Source organism: Drosophila yakuba, chromosome 3R (assembly GCF_016746365.2).
Source record: "Drosophila yakuba strain Tai18E2 chromosome 3R, Prin_Dyak_Tai18E2_2.1, whole genome shotgun sequence".
Classification (NCBI taxonomy): Eukaryota; Metazoa; Arthropoda; class Insecta; order Diptera; family Drosophilidae; genus Drosophila; species Drosophila yakuba.
In genome coordinates this window covers 3,954,008-3,973,429 of record NC_052530.2, presented here as the reverse complement: position 1 = coordinate 3,973,429, position 19,422 = coordinate 3,954,008, and the positions used below count along the sequence as shown (strand labels likewise).

The window sequence follows — 19,422 nt, the reverse complement described above, 5'->3', positions numbered from 1 at the left end:
GTGACTGAAATAACCGAGGTGTAATTAAATTGTAAACATTTTACAGCTTGATATGCCTCAATTATAATAGCCGATTTTTTCCACGGGAGGGGTGATGAATTTTATATCGTTTTATTTTCAGATAAATATAATTACTTAATCAAATACTTTCCAATATACACTTTAAATACAGAGAAAAGTTCAGCACATAGCATTAATTCAATAAACACAGGTAGACTACAATGATTAAAGTATGCAGATAAAATAATAATAATAAACAGATCAATTAAATTTAACTTATAATCTTTATTTATGACATTAAGGACACTTAAGAGGCAAGGAAATGTAATTTAAATAAAGAGTTTTTATTTGTTTATCATTTTGTAAGATTTTCCAAAACTACTAGCTCACTGGTACTAACTTTTGTGAACTTTGTCCTTTTTTCCTGTGAGTTTTCCAATTGTTTTCCTGTGTGTTATTCTTTTTTACACCTTAATGCTTTTGAAACTTGATTTCATTTATTTTCGGACACACTCGTTTGAATTGTGGCCCGTTGAGGGAACGGGGGTAAGGGTAACGGGGTTGAGGGAAAAACCATTAAAGAAATTACATGTTGTTGCCGGCAGCTCCTGTCCGCAGGATGGATGGTTGGATGGATGAGTGCCGAGGGTGTTGCGATCGAAGCAGAAGGATGTGCCGCTGGAGCGCAGGGCTGGGAGGTAAATGCAATCGCATTGATGTTTAAAAAGCGACGACTATGGCGCTTAAATGTCTGGAAATGGGCGTTTACATACGGTCGCTTCTCTGTGGGGGCGGTGGGAGGTGGGCGTGGCTGGGCAGGCGCTCGTTTTGTGAGCTAAAAACATCAAACATCAAAGTGATTGAATTGTTGCTATTGCTTTGAAAATCAAAAAAAGGCGTCAAGGGGATGGGACGATTACTTGCGACGAGAGGGTCAAACAATTTTCACATGTAAATTAACCACTATTTTAAAGACCTTAAAGATAAGCAACTGTTTTTTTCTGGCAATTGTTAAATATTAAAAAAGTTTGTTTTGATGTAATTATCGTTGAAATTATATAAGAGGTAAACGGAACCCTTTAAGGTATATAAATATCAGGATCAATAGTTGACTCAATCGTTTGTCCGTCCGTATGATCGTCGAAATCTCTGGAACTATAAAAATCTAGAAAGTTAAGATTTAGCATGCACATTCTAGTGGGGCCTACGCCGTGTAAGTTTTAAATTGTTGCCACACTCACCGTTAAGCCCACACTTGAGAAAAATGTTTTACATTTTTAAAATTTATTATTTATTTTCAAAATTTCTATAGATAAGCAAAAAACATTTTGGCCACGACAAATTTTTTGGATATACATATACATACATATATATAGCAATATCTCTTGTTATTAAGCTTTATATTCTTTTCATTTGATGCTGTTCAAATCCTTGTCTCATTTATTTGTCGTGTTTAACATATTTTTGCAATTACCGCCCGACTTAAGTGGCAAATGCATTTTAGCTGTTTGCAACCGACACTTCGATTGCACATAACTCTCCATTGCAATAAATACAAATTAACCGAGTCGAGAGAAGCTTTATTGGCAGCGGAGTGCAGCCCACTTTTCTGTTTGTTTACCAACAATTGCCATTAAAATTTAAACCACAGCAATTATTATTAATGGTCGAGCCAGATATTTTTATAAATGTGTTCAAATTGGCGCAATAATAAGAGAATAGCTGTAATGGCAAAAGTCAATGGCAGTAATTTGAATGCCATTTTAATGGATAAAGAAGGATAAAGGATATAGAAGTTATTATGCAAATTCCGGATTAAGATAGACCGACTAACAAGGAGTTAAATGGGAGTTAAAATGGTAAATACCAGTATTTATAATAGTTTGTATGTATTATCCTTATTATTACAACCGCTGATTATTATGTGATCAATTAAATATCAAATGTAGAAAAGCAAAAGCGGCTTGTGGGCGTTAGAGTGGGCGTGGCAACCTGAACAAACTTGTGCTGCTTCTATGTCTCTGGGGTCCGTATGCTTAATCTCAACTTTCTAGCTTTTGTAGTTCGTGAGATCTCGACGTTCATACGGACGGACAGACGGACGGACAGACGGACATGGCCAGATCGACTCGGCTATTGATCCTGATCAAGAATATATATACTTCATATGGTCGGAAACGCTTCCTTCTGCCTGTTACATACTTTTCAACGATTTTAGTATACCCTTTTACTCTACGAGTACGGGTATAACTATTATTCTTTTTATGGAATGGGCAGGTGTGATGATGATGATGATTCTGCCAACGGAACCGAGTTCTCACACCTTTGTGTGATTTTTTGTCCCTGCCACTTTCTTAATTAGCTAGCGAACATCTCGAATTTCCAAAATCACAAAAGTGTTAAAAAAGAACATCAGCACAAGGCGGGGAATTGCAAGGCGATGAAGATGGCGAAGGATATGGAGTGGTGATGCGACTGATATGAATCACATTATCCAGATTTGCATCAGGATTACGCGTTGCCCCGAACAGGAGCACTCGGCACCTCGGCATCTAGGCACTTCGTCGCATCCTAAGCCCCGGCATTGTGACAATTGTCACAAATCAAGATCCTGCCAATCTGGGCCAGCAGCACTCGAGATGGTTACAAAGACCTAAGCAGATTTGTGCTAATATGACGGCATCTGTTTGACAATGAGAGTGCGAGGGACAAGATAAGACATATTCCCTAAAGCAAATGAAAAGGGACGGCGAGGTGCGTGTGAATGTCGGCAACGCCTTCAGAGAATCCCCCGAATCTCCGTATCCTGGCGATACGGCCTCAAGTGCTCAAGTGTTTGTTTAAATTATGCAAATCTGCGCAAATCCTGCGGGCGGGCTACCATCGAACAAGTAGCGATACGAATCCCGGATCCAAAACGGTCTGGACCCTCGCAGACAAAGCGACGTGCACTTTTAATTGGTAAAAGTAGTCCAACTGTCTGGGAATTTGTGCACGGCTATGGATTTGCTAAGCGTGCTCGGGGAGTTCCTGGAAATCCCTACTATACACACACTTTTCGGAACCCCTTGCCAATCTGCCCGTAATTACTTAGTGCTGCCTTTTAACGGAGCCCACGACGCCTTTGCCGAGGCCCCAACTCATAAACAAGTTAACGACCAAGTACACTGAAAGAAACCGAGGAATAAGTTCAAATCTATCTATAACATTGAACCTTATATTTCGAATGCAGAAATATAATTTATATAGCAATCTTTCCAAAAAACTTCTGTTTGTTCCTCACAAACAAATTTTTTAAATTTATTGTGTGCGTCTGATATAGAATATGTTTTATGTAAAATTTTATTGCTATTATCTAGACTACCCAGACTAGTTTTATAAAATAACAATATATAAATATATCACCAAAAAAAAATTTAATTAATACACATTTTCCCCGCGCGTTTTTGGGGAATGGTAAAAGAGGATGAGTGGTAGCCACTTGGAGCGCGTAATTTGCGCCAAATTACAGATGAAAAGCAGCGAAAATTGTAAAAAGCGGGAAAGCGAGGTGGAGAATTGGGAGCAGGGCGCCACCCCTGCCAGGGGATGCGAAATGGGGGAGGCGAGCGTAATTGCAAACATGGGAATTGACTAATTGCGGGAAAGCAAGAGAGTCGAGCGCCATTGGTGGATATGGATTTGGTAATGGACTTGTATTTGGGAATGGAAACGGACAGGGAACTAGGTGTGTGGGCGTTTTGGCATCCGTCAGATGTTTTCCCAACTTCAGGCAAGATATGCAAAAATATTTGAGCACACGCATGTATCTCGCTTTATTGTTTCGATATCCTTTGCGAACGCGGCGGCATCTAGCTGGATACAAAAGTATCTAGATCGGGCGTTGTAGCCGGGAAAAGACAAAACCAAACCCTCCTCGAGGAGGGAGAGAATCCAAAGCCTGGGCAACTGAGCCGCTTTCAGGCATTTAGTGGATTAACGAGCGGCGAACAAAACGCATGTAGTGCAAATAGTTGGTTGGTTCGACGGGTAAGAGGCTCATTACCATTGTGTGGCGTGTGCAGTACGCGGTAAATATTTTGCTACACTTTCCATTATCCATGGCCGGCCTTATTCCACCCTGGACAATGCACAAAGGACACGGCAGAAAAACAAGATGGACTTCTGAGGGGTATGCGGCTTCTGAGGGATATGGAGCGGTGGTTTCTATTACAATCAGAGCAGCACATGTGATGATCAGAAGACGTATTTCTGTTTATCTCTGATCTTCAAGGCAGTTTTTCAGCAAGGATTATATGCAGCTAGATGGCGAAATGCAAAACCAATAAAGAGAGGAAAGAATAGAATATAAAGATTTTAATAATCGAATTTTTGATGTTTATACATCTTCGATCCTATATAAAGGACTTTTAAACTGATAAAAATGATTTGAATATCGCGCCACAGAATTATCGATAGGCCTAATCGATGAATGTCTGACAAGTTTTTTGCGTATTTTGAGCTTTAAATGAAGTTGGTAACACCCTGCTGTCAAGTTTGTTTTTACTTTCTTTAGGAAAAGTTCGGCCGGCTCCTCGTCGAATTCTGACCTAACATAAGCCTTATAAAAACGTGATCTACTAGAACAAAATGTCTTTCGTAGGACGCTCACTGATTCGCAATGTAAGTTGTCTGAACGACCGAGAGTTTTTCGAAAACATGCCACAGCGATTACGTAATTGGCTGAACCCGCGTTGCAATGCAGAATCTAATATATCATGCATTTCAGGTACCGCTGATGGGCAAGGCTTTCCTGAGTCAGCAGAAACAGATTGCCGCCCGCCTCCTGCATCAAAGTGAGTTGAGATCCCCAACATTTAAGCCCTATAAACAGACAGACAATTTCACTGTTTTGTATAACATTTACGTTAAACATATTCCTTAGATTAACCCATTAATACCTTTTCAGCCGCTCCTCTGGCTACAGTCCGCGTCCAGCATCCCGCTCCCGATTTTAAGGGTCTGGCTGTGGTGGACAACAGCTTTCAGGAGGTGAAGCTAGAAGACTACAGGGGAAAATACCTGGTACTGTTCTTTTACCCACTGGATTTGTGAGTACACTGAACTTACCATCGGACAGTATTCCCTTATCTGCGATCCCATTTGCAGCACATTCGTTTGCCCCACTGAAATCGTTGCATTTAGCGAGAGGATCAAGGAGTTCCATGACATCAATACCGAGGTTCTGGGCGTTTCCGTGGACTCCCACTTCAGCCATCTCACCTGGTGCAATGTTGACCGCAAGAACGGCGGAGTAGGACAACTGAAGTACCCGCTCCTCTCAGATTTGACCAAGAAGATCTCTGCCGACTACGATGTGTTGCTGGACAAGGAGGGCATCTCGCTGCGCGGCACCTTCATCATCGATCCTAACGGCATCCTGCGCCAGTACTCGATCAATGATCTGCCTGTGGGCCGATCCGTCGACGAGGTTCTGCGCCTGATAAAAGCCTTCCAGTTCGTCGAGCAGCACGGAGAAGTCTGCCCGGCGAACTGGAACCCTAAGTCGAATCCGGCTACCATTAAACCCGATGTAGAGGAGTCGAAAAAGTACTTCAGCAAGCACGGCTAGAAGATCATTTGATTTTTTCTTAAGCACCCAAAACATTCACTACACCAAAAGACTCGAAGAATAAAGAGGATACAGATTTGAATTTCCGGCATTATAATTTATAAGCATAAAACCATAGGCAGCGCACTAATTTGTTAGATGTCTATCAAGGATCTAATAAATCTATCTCATTTTTATATTTCACACATATTGGGGACTGCATTGGGAATGTAAAAATGCCGATTGTTGAATTAATAAATATTTAATTCCGTCCTTTATTTGAAGCATAGTAAATACAAATTAGTTTTGTAGGTTTGTCTCGATTATCATTAATGGTGAAAGCGAATATTATGGTCGGGGATTCAAATTACGTTCATAATTGATTGCAGGGACAGTCTCACAGGGTCGAGCACTATCGTAGGAGCGAAAGCTCAAGCGGTTGGCGGTGGAGGTGGCGGCGGCTGCGACAGGCTCAAGGCTGGTGGCGGCGGGGCGCAGGGCGGAGGTGGAGGCGGTGCATAGCCGCCGCCCCAGCCACTGTAAGCGCCTCCACCCCACGGCGGCATGGGCGGGGCACTGGTTCCGGGAGGCGGCGGGATCAGCGGTGGCAACGTGCCCGGTATAGGTGGATTCAGCGGTTCTGTAGCCGGCGGCGGAGGTTGCGGTGCGCTCATCCACGGCATCAGCGGCGGTGGCATCGGAGGCGGTGCTTGTGCGCCCGGCGGTGCCGGTACATAGGTCGCCATTGCGTGCTCCATGCCAAGACTCATGCCGTGATCCATCGCTGCCAAACCGTGACCATGCTGGTCCAAACCCATACCGTGCTCCATGCCCATGCCGTGATCGTGCGCCGCCGCTCCCCATCCGCCCAGGTCGCGCTGGTGATCTCGCGACGAGGAGCTCGGTGGCGACTGGATGGCCTGCATCTGGGAGGGTTTCTTGTCAAAAATGCTGTAGCTGGCCCGGTGCAACTGGGGTCCATTACTGGCCGGTGGATCGGGCTTAGCAGAAGCGGATGGCGGCGGGGGTCCTTCTCCCAATTCGGCCATCAAACTCATATACTCCTCGTCAATCTTAGCCTGGGAATCCTCACAGGCCATGCCAGGGGCTCCGGATCCTGGGCGCTTGTTGCGGCAATCCTTCGTCAAATGACCGGTACCGCCACATGAGGTGCACACTATAGTATTCGTGATGATCGGCTTATCCGGACATTGCCAGGACTTGTGGTCCGTTGAACCGCACGTACAGCGTTGGATATCGTTCTCTCGAAGAGTTCCATTCAGTTGAGCCAGTTCTCGCAACTGCATTCTGCGGAGATCGTTGTGGCCCTCGGGCACTTCAATACCCTGACGAATTACATCTTTGATTTTGTCCACTGCTTTGCGCACCGCCTCTGGATTGGGCGCGGTAATAAAGGCATGCAGCGGCTCATCCTCGCCCGGCAATGGTTGGCCATCCTTTCGCCCCACTTTGCCCTCCTTCACCGATCCCTTGCCGCGAATTATGATCTTAGCGCCCGTATCCTTCTCCATAGCCTTGAGCGTGTTGCCTCGCGGACCGATGAGCAGGCCCACAAAATTGATGTCAGGGTGCTGCTCTTGTGGAATCAGCACTTTGTCGCTTACGCGAGTGACCGGCGGTCTAAAAAACACAAAAATTCAATTAGAGATTGCCCGCAACATAGCGATCTAGCGAACTATAACCAACACTTACTTGTAATCCGCTGGTGGCTTAAACTCGGGGTTGACCGTCTGCATTTTGACGATCAGTTGATGACGCTGTTCTTCCAGTCGCTTTCTGTAGCGGAACTCACGGGTGTTCAACCGCTTGCCATCAGAGCTATAAATGGGCTCCGGCGAGGGAGATCTGTGGACGAGAATAGAGGGAAGGGGCGACTTTGGTGAGACTGATCTTGAGCTTATAGGCGGCAGGATGCTATTGGCGCTAGACTTATTGATCTTAACGTACGTACTAACTAGTAACTTTAATCGAATATGCTGTAAGTTGCAAATCAAATTCATTAATCAAGTTCATTCATTAGCGTTAGCAGAAAAGAATTATTTGCTGGGGAATTAAGAAAAGAAGAATTTTGATTAATTCGTTCGATTCAGTAGCTGTATCTATTTCGTTTCTGTTTCTGTTGCACCCTGAGTTTCTTTGCGAGAAACCCGAACTACCGGGACGCTTAGTGGAAGAAAAGAAGAGTTCACATTAATGAAGATGTAGAATCTAGTCCGGTTATCTTCAGGCTCTTACTTATTTGTGGCCCCTTTGGATGGTATCATTCAATCGATCACTGATTTGATCGCTGTCTCTAGAAACCCTTGAAGAGTATTATTAGTTAAAATAATTATTTTTATAAACAAATTAACTACGAAACCCAGCTCATACGGTTACTTTCCAGACAGCCTTTTCCCCTCTTTTCGACTCCAATCAGAAGTTTAACTTCGGTTTAACTAGTTAGGACTAAATTCATAGTGTTCAATACAGTAAATATCGGTTATTACGTAATATTCATTGGGAAGCTACTATATAGACCATATTTACTTTGACAAAAACGTATAATTAATTGCATTTGGAGGAGGTATTAACCGACTTTCACTGTACCAACAACAGAATGGATAGTGATACAACACTCAACGGATCTTAATTGGTAAAGAGATACATGTGAAACCGGAGTCAATGGCATGCCACAATGAAACCTGTTGGACTCATGGGCTCATCCTTCCGGACCGGAATCCGTCATTTAGGGTGTAGATATTGCTGCAGTGCGTTGCTGGCCTCACACGGACGAGACCTTTGATTGAGAGACTCAGTGGGGGAGAGAGAACTGTATCAAACCTTTCTTCCTGATTCTGCGTGATGCCCAGGTCGCCGGTTCGCAGCTTGCGGCTAATCTCCTCGATTTGAAATTGAACTGCAATTAGAAGGCGTTAGAAAAGAAGGAAGAAAATCGAGCGCAACCTCGACATTAGTAAACGTCACATGTTGTTTTTCTAGAGAATTGAAGAGATATCAATTAAATGGGGGGTCAAGTGATATTGTGGCTATTGAGACTTGAATCGCTTAGTGTGTCCGCTCCTAAACTAACTGAAAATGCTGTGAGCGTTACAATTGAGGTAATTAATTAATTAATTAAGTAGGGGTTTAATTTGATTAGTTTCAATGCGCTTAAACCGCTGCAAAAATAAATAAAAGCTTAACAGCCATATAAATGCTCTGTATACGAATTGGATTTGGAATGCAACTCATGTCGTATCGTATCGTAACGTTTGTGTGCCACGCCGGAATCCCTTCAAAAAGAGAACGAGATGTTATTATATGATGCTCAATGCCGTTTGTTGTCGATTTCAGATTTATGTTTGGTTTACGATATCTGCGGCAGGTGCACGTCCCCAGCGTCTGACTCTGAAGTGTGGCTTTCTCTGTGTATTCATCCTTAATAGTTGGTCATTAAACTTAGAACTAATTGTAGTTCTTAAAAGCTAACTTAGTTGCGGGATCAGCTGCGATCAACAGAAATTTGGTGCATGGTATTACCTAGGTAGGCCTCCTGCTGAGCTGGGTCCAGGGTGGAGGGCAGAATTGTGGGCATTCCAGGAATAAAGGTTTTGTCGTTTTCACTGCCACCCCAGCGAGACTTGCGCTTCCTCTTCCGCTCGGCAGCGCTGTCCGCTAAAAAAGTAATATCAATTAATAAATAAAAATAATATTTAAACCGAAGAATTTATTTTAACTCTATTTTAGTACCAACCTGAGTTATCGAATGCCCCATTGCTGGTGGAGTCGTTGCTGTTCTGGTTGTTGAAGAACGAAGCGAATCCTTTGTTGCCTCCGGCATTGCCCATTAGCTCCTGGATGGTCTGGGTTAGGTCAAACCGCTGCTCACGTCCCTCCTCCCTGATGGTTTCCAATCCTTGCTGTCGGTCGAAGAGTGATGGGATTCTGGGTTGATCATGATCCTGATTTAGCGGGTTTCGACTGTTGGATGTGTCGAAGGGGTTGACGTGCGTGCGTTCCCGGCTGCTCCTTTGCAAAGGCTGGTCTCGTTGATCTCTCTGCCCGCCTCGATCATTGCGCCGGCGCTCATAGCTGCGACTGCGTGAGCGGCGTCGACGACTCCGGTCATAATCATCGCGTCCACCCCGCGAGCTACTGCGCCTGGAGCGGGAGTCACGATCTCTGTCCCGCTTGCGGTCACGATCACGATCCCTGCTGCGCGATCGCTTCCTTCGTCTGTCTCCGTCGTCGTAATTGCGGGACTTGCTGCGGTGCGAGCGGGAATCCCGGTCGCGGTCGCGTTCTCGGTCACGGTCGCCACGATCGTCCCGACGGCGACTGTCGCGGTCCCTGCTGTCTTTATCCCTGCAAAGTTCAGAGGAGGTTATTATATGCCACAGATAACATTTCTATGATGCAGGTAGATAAAACCAAAGACATAAAGCAATAATAGCAGCCTTGCTTTGATTCTGAAATCCAATTTGTTTAATAAAAGAACAAACTATAAAAATGTGTACACCGGATGAGGGGGTGAAATGGGTAAAAGCTAAGTAATATAAGCTAAGTATCAAAATAGTTATCCTTGCAACGCACGCACCTTTTTTTCCTGTCTTTGTCCCGATCCTTTTCCTTGTCTCTGTCCTTGTCCCTCCCACGATCCCTGGAACGGGATCGATCCTTATCAGCGCTTTTGCCGCTGCCTCCGTTGGCAGAGGCAGCGACTGCGACTGCGGCCGAGACTTCTCGGGACGCCGCCAAGGAAAGTAGGTCCGGCGGCGTGGCGCTCATGCTTTCTTCACCACCTGCACACTAACAACTTACAGACTGAAGCCACGCGAACTTTAATAGTTTCAAACACGCTTTAAAAAGTAAAAACTGATTTTTCAGTGCGGCGTTGCGTGTGAAAATTTTTGTGGCAAGGAACGAAACGAAAATGGCGACGTGGTTCAGTGTTGAACAGGGCATGCCATTAGTGATGATCGGCGGTAACTGTTATATCTCACGGCAAACGGTATCAAAGGGTTGCGTGATATATAAAATGTAAATTTTTAATGTACGTATATAATGTATATGTTTAATGTTTATCATACGTAATTTAATTGCCTTGATTACCACATTAGAACATTAAAGCATCGTTTCTTTGAAATACTCTTTAAATTGTTGGAAAATATGATTGGTGTAATATATAACAAACATTGATATCAATATCAAACGACACGTATCTATCTGTGTTTGCATAAAACGTTTTGTTCTAATATAGTTTTATATTATGTTCAATTAAATGTTATTTTAGTTATATTCTTATTCAGAAAATAATGTTTATTTGTATTTACAGCACAACTTAAATCTGATCCCATTACCATTAGTCGTGACTGTTCCCAGGATTAGTCAACACTAATTTCGGCATTTCGTGAACGCGCTAGTACGTTATTGGGTTGCACGTGTTAGGTGTTTTGTTTTGCTCCATGAACTCGGTTTAATTTATGCGTAAAACGCGATATAAAACAATGGTGGCCAAGGGAAAGAAGGCCAGCGCCGATGCTGTTTACGCCAAAAAGACGATCAAGTCGGCCAATCCCTTCGACAACTCAACGGCACAGTCGAGCAAGCGAGGCAATCCCTTCGATGTGCACGTGAACAAGGAGAAGTTCAAGATTCTGGGGAGGATCTGCAAGCATGACAGGGGAATGCCAGGAGTGTCGCGGGCCAAGGCCCTCCAAAAAAGAGCCCAGACATTAGGTCAACAGTTCGCCGTGAAGCACAAAACCAATCGCTTCAAGGATAACCGAATCGGCAAGCACTTGAGTGGCGATCAGCTAACTGAGTCAGTGATGAATGCCCGCTACCTGGCCGAAAAGATGTCCCAGGTGCGATCCAACCAGAAAGCGGAGAAGTTCAACCTCAATGACGACGAACTACTGACGCACAGAGGACAAACTCTGGAAGAGATCGAACAGTACAGAGATGAGCGGTCCGACGACGAGGAACTAGACGACGAGGCATTGGACGGTATACGCCAATGTTTTTACCTTAAAACCCTCAACTAACTAACATATCCTTTCAGCGGACTTTACTGCTGCTGCTCATTTCGGCGGAGAGGGAGACTCTGCTCAAGACCGCCAAGCGGCCATTGATGAGATGATCGTTGAGCAAAAACGCCGAAAGAACGAGATCGCCAAAGAGAAGGACGAAGTGTATGATCTCACCGAGAAACTTGATGCCAACTATAAGCATCTGCTTCCGCTAGTGGCCAAAGCCACGAAGGATGAGCAGGACCCCAAGCCACCGCCAGATGCGTACGATAAACTGCTCAAAGAAATGATCTTCGAGCCGAGAGGCAGTGTTGCGGATAAACTAATCAATCCCGACGAGCTGGTCAAACAGGAGGCCGCTCGTCTGGAGAAGCTCGAGAACGAGCGGCTCCGTCGAATGCGAGCCGATGGCGAGGAGGATGAGGAGGCCTCCATTGCCAAACCCAAGCATCGATCAGCCGATGACCTGGACGATGGCTATTTCTTGGCTGTCGAAGATGACGAGGGAGATGATACACTCGCTTACGACTTGGACGGCAATCTTGGAACACACCTTAATGGAAAGAAGGAACTGAAGGCGGAAGGAAACGAAAATGAGGACAATGATGAGGAAGGGGAAGAGGAGGAAAATGAGGACTCGGATCAGGAGAGCGATTCAGAGGTCGACAATCTGAGCGATCTCAAGGAGTCTGATAGTGAATCCGAGCAAGAAGAAGCTCCCAAGGCTAGTAAAAAGAAAGCGAAAAAGTCAGAGAATACAATTCCCGCCTCCTTGGACACCAGCATACCGTTTACCATCAAGATGCCCAAGACCTACGACGACTTCACAGAGCTCCTCTCCAAGCATGCTACGGCACAGAAGGCGACCATTATCGAAAGAATCATAAAATGCAATCATCCCAAACTGGAAGGTGTTAATCGTGATAATGTAGTTAAGTTGTACTCATTTCTGCTGCAATATCTGAAGGATTCGTTTGAGGATGCCAACGAGCAAGAAATTCGCGAACACTTTCAATTGCTCTCAAAGCTTATGCCCCACTTTTATGAATTAACGCAACTGAATCCCGAACGCATGTCCAATACATTACTAGAGGTGATTAAAGAGAAGAACGGAGAGTTTAGAAAAAATCACAAGATGTATGCTTCACTAGAGACTTTGGTGTACTTCAAACTAGTGGCCAACTTGTATTCGACTTCCGATTTCCGCCACCCGGTGGTCACTCCTTGCTTTATTTTCATGCAACACGTCTTGTCCAGATCACGAGTGCGTACGCGACAGGAAATATCCATGGGCCTGTTCCTGGTTACCGTAATCTTGGAGTTTGTGTCCCAATCCAAGAGACTGGTTCCAGCCGTATTCAATTTCCTGCAGGGTATTGTACACATGTCCATACCCAAAAGGGATGTGGAACAGTTGGAGATCACGCCGCCCTTTGAGCGCGATGGTCCATTGAGCAAGCTCCTGGCACTCCCAGCTAACCAGGAATGCACGAAGTTGAAGCCCCAGCAGCTCCAGCCTTCGGACTTGGTCACCCAGACGATCACTCCAGATTTCAAAGTGCGAGCACTGGATACATCCCTCCTGCTAATCAAGGAAGCTCTTCAGCTGGTGGAAGAGCATGTTGGCGCCTGCTACCTGGCCAAACCCTTCCTGAGATTACTCTCCCGCCTTCCACTGGAGTCCTACCCTGAGCATGTGCATCTGCACCACAAGGAAGCCACCGAACTGGTGGAGAAGCTGGCTGCGCAGAAAATGAAACTTCTGGCTCCGGCGGCAAAGAAGCCTAAAGCTCTTAGGCTGCTGGAACCTCGATTCGAGCCGGTGTATGATGACAAACGGCGTCCCAAGATGTCCAAGGCCAAGGAGGAGCGGGCCAAGCTGCTGCATAAGATCAAGCGCGAAAAGAAGGGAGCCATTCGAGAAATCCGCAGAGATACCGCCTTCGTCCAGGAGCTTAAGCTCAAACAGACCCTGAAAAGGTTTGTGTTTCATTTGGTGGACATCCGCACTTTTCTAATCTATTGTTCTTATTTTTACAGCGACAAGGAGCGCCACGAGAAGGTTAAGCGTATTTATCAGGAGGCCTCCGTGCAACAGGGCGAGCTTAATGAGCTGGCGCGGGCCAAAAAGAAGAAGAAGTTTTAGGCTTGACTTTGAATTGGTTATTTTTAGCTAGATTATAAACAAAGCTGAGCGTAAAAAATATAGCAGTGTTGCCTATATTTAGGTATCACATAATCAACCTTCACAATTTTTATAGTAATGCAAATCTACTAACCCGCATTATGCACAAGGGTGAGTCGATTGAAATGAAATATTTCATAATTTGTAGTATTTTACATCATGTTAGGATGTATCCTTGTACTTTGAAAGGATCAGAAAAAATACATTACCAAGATTTAAACAGGCTTCCTAAAGAAAATATATTTTCATTTAGAGACCTATAGCTATTGGTTTATTAACAAAATTGGCCCACCCCAACGTACGTATATTTATATGAAATCCTATGTGCCTAAGTCGTCTTTCCCGAAATTTGCCGGCATCGCAGCGTCGCCTGTTCCACCGCTCCAGACACAGCTGCCCGAAAACCTGCAATCGACACCAAAGGTTGAATTGGCGGCGATAAGCGAGTGCGTCATCGGCGTCATCATCGCAGCTTACCTGACAGCTCCAGTTGTCTAAGCGCCGCTGCTGTCGATCCCGCCGGGCTTGTGACCTCATCCTTGAGTTGTCCGGGATGCATGCCACTATCCCGCACCATGTGACCTGCGCCCAGGACTGTTTGTGATGCCAGACGATAGGCCAGATCCCTGGGCAATCCCATGTGAACGGCTCCATCCGCCAAGGCCTCAATCATCACGAACACATAGGCCGGTCCACTTCCGCTCAAAGCAGTAACCACATCCAACTGAGACTCATCCACCGGCTCACAAGTGCCCACGGACTGCAGCAGTTTCTGGGTGATCTCCGCATCTCTATCGGTGGCATTGACTCCACGAACAAATACTGAACAACCGGAACACATCACAGCTGGCAGATTCGGCATCACACGGATCACACGAGCCTGTGGAGATAAACTGGATTCGATGGTGGACAAAGTGATGCCCATGGCCACGGAGAGGAATAGTTTGCCTGAGCTTAGTGGCTGGATCTCCGACAAAACCGAGGGAACCACTTGGGGTTTCACGGACACGAAGACCACATCCGATTGCTGCACAACGGGTGCATTTTTGACCACTGTATTCACTCCTAGGGATTGGAAGGACTGCAGCGAGAGCTTATCTGCCGGATGCACGCTGGCAATCAGGGTGTTGGGTTTGGCCAGGCCTAGGAATTAAAAAAGGGAAATGTGCCGATTCAATCAGGAATCGTCTTATCCATTTATATTACATTCTAAGATTATGTTTGTACATCCAAAGGTGTCTTATCTTTTGTCTTGCAGAAAATGTATCACGACTGCAAAGGTATTTGTGGATTTTTAAACTTTCTCACCTGCGGCTAGGAAACCCTTAGCCAATGCCTTGGCCATATTCCCGCCTCCCAGGAACCCGATCTTTCCGATTACCGACATTATTTAATGGGGTAATTACTAATTACGTGGACTGTGAGTACTGCACTTTCTGCTGGTGGAACGGCAACTGAGTGCGCGCCGCCTTCGATGACCAAAAACAGACGGGAGGATTGATAAGAAATCTGGCTCGGCCAACCCCCCTCCGATTTGCCAGCGATGTGCGAACAACAAACCCAGCTATTTGGGCTTATCAGGGAGGTCCCTTTGTGTGGGTTTAGCAATCGAAAGCAGGTCAGAATAATAATAAATACTGAGAACTTTTAACACATTGTTAATATAAAAACCATTACGCTATTAAAAGTGGTGCTTTACAACCGAATTATATTGGAAAGAAAATAGTAACCTTAGTTCACATTAGGCACGAACTTTCACCCGAGTTCATATAAAAGACAATTTATTATGTATATTTAAATATAGTTTAAGTGCCGCTATTGCTAATTTTTTAGCCGCCGTTGTATGCTCTTATCAGTTAGAACAACTGTCATTTACAACTCATTCACCTATTAATCGGCGTGACGAAGTCCAAATTGCCGATTGCGAGATGCCGATGCCCTGTAATTTCAGTAATCGTCCGTTAATCCACTTTCGTATTTTGGTTTCCATTCCCATAAAAACAAGCGTTACTGTTTGGCAATGCTTGCTTACCAAGTTTTAAAAATATTCCGCACTTTAAAAGATAACGACGTTATCAATGTGAGTGTGATAACAGCAGAGGCGAAAATGTTTATTTGTAAAGGGCTACAATAGAGAATTAAAATTACACCACAAATTATTGTAGCTTCTATTTAATCTGATAACCAAGCTAGTAACTTTTGACTTTACAAAATATTGTCATAAGAATGTTCAGATATACCCTATTCTTATAGAGTGAAAGGGTATACTAGATTCTTTAAAAGTATGTAACAGGTTTCAAAAGTCTGCCACTCCCACATACCGCCTAAAGCTGCATGCTTTTTTGTTTTATTTTATCATTTCATTTTATCTCCCTCGCACTGGCACTAGCTGAGTAAAGGGTACCAGATAGTCGGGGAACTGGACTATAGCGTTTTCTCATGTTCTTCAATTTCTGTGGCTGCAGTGACACCGCATCCCAGAGTCCGTGATCCAGGGGCGGTATCCGGTCTATGGGACTCGAGATCTAAAACATTTTCCTTTTTCAAAGAAATGTATAAATTTGAAAAGTTGTTATTTAGCGGATGCATCCACCACGGCTATCTAATTTTTCACCTACTGTAGCTAAGTTTCCGTCCTACACCACGTGGTGAGAAAGACAACATACCAGAGAGGTAACGCTGAATTGGGGATAAAACTAGTTTCAACATATGGTACCACTAACTTCTTCATGCCAAAATACAAGAGTAATTTGAGATATTTCCAGCACCAGAATCCGAATAAGTAAGCTCACAAGTGATTAATACGGATTAGGGGCTTCCACTGCAACGGAGTAAGCCCGTGGCAATATTAAATACACCAAAGTCCAGCCTTAGTTGTCCACCGCACGTGTGTGTGTGCGGGTGTCGGGTCGTGTGCGCCTGTGTGTGTGCGTTGTTTTTTCACACAATTCACTGCAATTTAAAAAAACCAACAAAAGCGCAGAAACAGCAGCAACAACAATTAGGAAACGCACTTGTTACCGAGGTTGATGCCTGTACTAGAAAAGCAAACAGTAAACATTCGAGCTGGCGAAACTGGAATCCATCGCATGATAAACAAACCGAACAAGAACCTTCGACAGCTACGAAATTCTAGGGAAGGACGGTACGTTTTGATATTTATACGGCCAGATACGAGCCTAATTGATTTGCAAATTATTCCACAGGGCCACGTCGCTATCTTATCTGCTACACTGAGAGAAAAGCCAGTAGGCCAGTGCCATTCGATCGTCGCCCGAAGCTCAGACTCCTCGTTTCGATTTTCCATCTCGGGCGGTAGTACTTTAGTTCGTTAAAAATTAACCAAACCAAAACAACACCATGTCCTCGTCGTCGGCGTCCGGCGGCCGGAAGCAGCCCACTGCCGTGTCGCGCATGAAGCAGGACTATATGCGCCTCAAGCGGGATCCCCTGCCGTACATCACCGCCGAGCCGCTGCCCAACAACATCCTCGAGTGGCACTACTGCGTCAAGGGACCGGAGGACTCGCCTTACTACGGCGGCTACTACCACGGCACCTTGCTCTTTCCGCGCGAGTTCCCCTTCAAACCACCATCCATCTACATGCTGACGCCGAACGGACGCTTCAAGACCAACACCAGACTGTGCTTGAGCATATCAGGTATGTGGAGAGTCTCGAATGTTCCATTTCAGTAGGAAACTGAATTCGTTTTAAGAAAACTAGAAATAACCACAGCTAGAAATAAAGCAGACTGGTAAGGGTAATCTCACTTTAAATGTAGCTACAGTTCGGTTTGTTCAACTAAGCCGATGCTTAGACAAACATATTTTTATGTAGGCGGAAAGGTTGAGCTGGGCAATGAGGCACTTTATAGCTGCATGCAGTATACTCCGAACCGCAAACGGGTGAATCTCTCTTTCTTTTTTTTTTAATAATTTCAAATGGTTTAACTTTATATTTTAAAAATAAATCGAGTGACAAAATTTGTAAAAGTTTTTAAGAATGCCAAATGGTCCATTTAACATTACATTTATTGCCAAGAAATTATGAAAATTATAAAAAACTTATTTTCACTATTTTGCCTTTCAGATTTTCATCCCGACACTTGGAACCCCACTTGGTGCGTGGGAACCATTCTCACTGGTCTGCTGAGTTTCATGGTAAGTTGTTGCGTATACATGATCATGTGTTTCAGTAAACCAATCTTAAATACTCCACAGCTGGAGAGCACGCCCACACTCGGATCCATCGAATCATCGAACTATGACAAGCAAATGTTTGCTCAAAAATCGCTAGCATTTAACCTGCGCAACACCAATTTCTGCGAGCTGTTTCCGGAGATCGTCGACGAGATCAAACAACGGCTGCAGGGAACACAGGCGGCAGCTGCTTTAGGCGGAACCGCTGCAAACGGAGTGAAGCGTTCCAATGGATTAGCCAACGGAGCGATCCTGGCATCTGCGGATGGCAATCTGGCGGCGGGAGGTTCGGCCAATCCACAGAATGCAGCGGACGCAATCGATGGCGGGGCGGCGGGTCAGGCGGATTTGTCCAGCGGCGGGGGAGCGGCGCTGCAGAATAGTGCACGGAACTCCTATCTAAACTGGCAATCCGTCTATTCAAACCTGGTGATCATTATCTGCTTTGCAATTTTTGCCCTCATTGTTAATTACGTGATCAAGAACCTAAATCAGGAATAGAATTACCGACACAGCCTCTATATTTATATACAAATATAGTTACACATCCGTATGCGTGTGCATATTTAATCTAGTTTACTCTTAAATAGTCTTCGTGGATTCTATACCGCAAGAGAAGTATTTACAGACGCCGCTTGATCCAAAAACTACCGCCCAGACCCCTGGCATCCATTCCCACGATTCCCACGATTGCTGACTTAGTTTGAAATTATCAGCAGCAAATATTAGAAATACAAGAACACACATTTCTGAGCTCGATTTGTGAAATTTATAAATTGTTTTGTTATGTATTCAATACTATTAACGCCTAGTTTAATGCAACGTGAATAAAGCCAGAAATATGTTTGTAAATGAATAAAGAAGAACAGAAAAATTTGAGCTCGTGTACAAATTAGCCAACTTATATGTGCGTTTCCTGCTTTTAAAATGGATCTTAATTTTCAGCCGCCACAAATTGCCTGGTGTTAATTCCACTCGTATAATAAGTTGTATTTGTAGTTGGCTTTTCGCTGGCTAAGCGGCTTAAGTGTAAAGCAAAGTCCGCTGGCAGTCGGCTATAATTTTTCCTCACACTTGGTGAGTATGGTCAAATCCAATAAACTGATGCCTGTGTGGCCAACAATGTTTCACACTTAAACCGCTTACATTGTTGGCCATCTTAAGCCGAAATTACACACATGACGCTTATTAGTGGTGGTAGTGTTCGTTGGTTTCAGTGAATTATTGTTACAACAATCTATGTCCTGAAAGTAAAAACTACAGAGAGAAATAATACCTCTATTTAAAAGAAAATAAAAATCGGACTTCCAAGTTTTATTTTTATAGGATGTATCCGTTTTGTAATTTTTTTTTGTGGATTCAAATAAAAATGCATCTTTTATTTCCGAACAATAAGAAATTTTTAGAGTATAAAG

General features: G+C 44.4%; 5 protein-coding genes across 7 annotated transcripts; 3 read left to right on the top strand and 2 right to left on the bottom strand.

Moving 5' to 3' along the window:
• Positions 1-4,504: 4,504 nt before the first annotated feature.
• LOC6535431 (peroxiredoxin-2) lies at positions 4,505-5,693 on the top strand. The gene is made up of 4 exons (XM_002096044.3): positions 4,505-4,662; positions 4,769-4,835; positions 4,949-5,090; positions 5,149-5,693. Exons 1-4 carry the CDS (start codon positions 4,630-4,632, stop codon positions 5,609-5,611), a joined length of 705 nt encoding a protein of 234 aa, XP_002096080.1. The 5' UTR covers positions 4,505-4,629; the 3' UTR covers positions 5,612-5,693.
• A 328-nt stretch (positions 5,694-6,021) lies between these two features.
• LOC26535446 (splicing factor 1) lies at positions 6,022-10,533 on the bottom strand. Of its 2 annotated transcripts, XM_015191669.3 has the most exons (6): positions 10,188-10,523; positions 9,345-9,955; positions 9,131-9,265; positions 8,432-8,507; positions 7,304-7,456; positions 6,022-7,231 (listed from the first exon to the last, which is right to left on the bottom strand). In XM_015191669.3, the coding sequence occupies exons 1-6, from the start codon at positions 10,376-10,378 to the stop codon at positions 6,022-6,024; spliced, it is 2,376 nt and encodes a 791-aa protein (XP_015047155.1). In that variant the 5' UTR covers positions 10,379-10,523. The 2 variants fall into 2 exon arrangements, 1 of the variants encoding a protein (XP_015047155.1); XR_005561449.2 differs by lacking the exon at positions 8,432-8,507 and having other exon boundaries at positions 7,090-7,231; positions 10,188-10,533.
• Positions 10,534-11,017: 484 nt separating this feature from the next.
• Positions 11,018-14,040, top strand: LOC6535430 (nucleolar protein 14 homolog). The gene is made up of 3 exons (XM_002096043.4): positions 11,018-11,599; positions 11,655-13,602; positions 13,663-14,040. The coding sequence occupies exons 1-3, from the start codon at positions 11,074-11,076 to the stop codon at positions 13,766-13,768; spliced, it is 2,580 nt and encodes an 859-aa protein (XP_002096079.2). The 5' UTR covers positions 11,018-11,073; the 3' UTR covers positions 13,769-14,040.
• A 15-nt stretch (positions 14,041-14,055) lies between these two features.
• On the bottom strand, positions 14,056-15,812 carry LOC6535429 (pyrroline-5-carboxylate reductase 3). Of its 2 annotated transcripts, none has more exons than XM_015191668.2 (3): positions 15,695-15,812; positions 14,285-14,950; positions 14,056-14,212 (listed from the first exon to the last, which is right to left on the bottom strand). In XM_015191668.2, the coding sequence occupies exons 1-3, from the start codon at positions 15,801-15,803 to the stop codon at positions 14,136-14,138; spliced, it is 852 nt and encodes a 283-aa protein (XP_015047154.1). In that variant the 5' UTR covers positions 15,804-15,812; the 3' UTR covers positions 14,056-14,135. The 2 variants fall into 2 exon arrangements, with proteins under 2 accessions (XP_015047154.1, XP_002096078.1); XM_002096042.3 differs by lacking the exon at positions 15,695-15,812 and adding an exon at positions 15,116-15,287.
• Positions 15,813-16,506: 694 nt separating this feature from the next.
• LOC6535428 (ubiquitin-conjugating enzyme E2 J2) lies at positions 16,507-18,881 on the top strand. Its single transcript, XM_002096041.4, has 4 exons — positions 16,507-16,952; positions 17,014-17,468; positions 17,898-17,968; positions 18,029-18,881. Exons 2-4 carry the CDS (start codon positions 17,168-17,170, stop codon positions 18,506-18,508), a joined length of 852 nt encoding a protein of 283 aa, XP_002096077.1. The 5' UTR covers positions 16,507-16,952; positions 17,014-17,167; the 3' UTR covers positions 18,509-18,881.
• Positions 18,882-19,422: the final 541 nt, after the last annotated feature.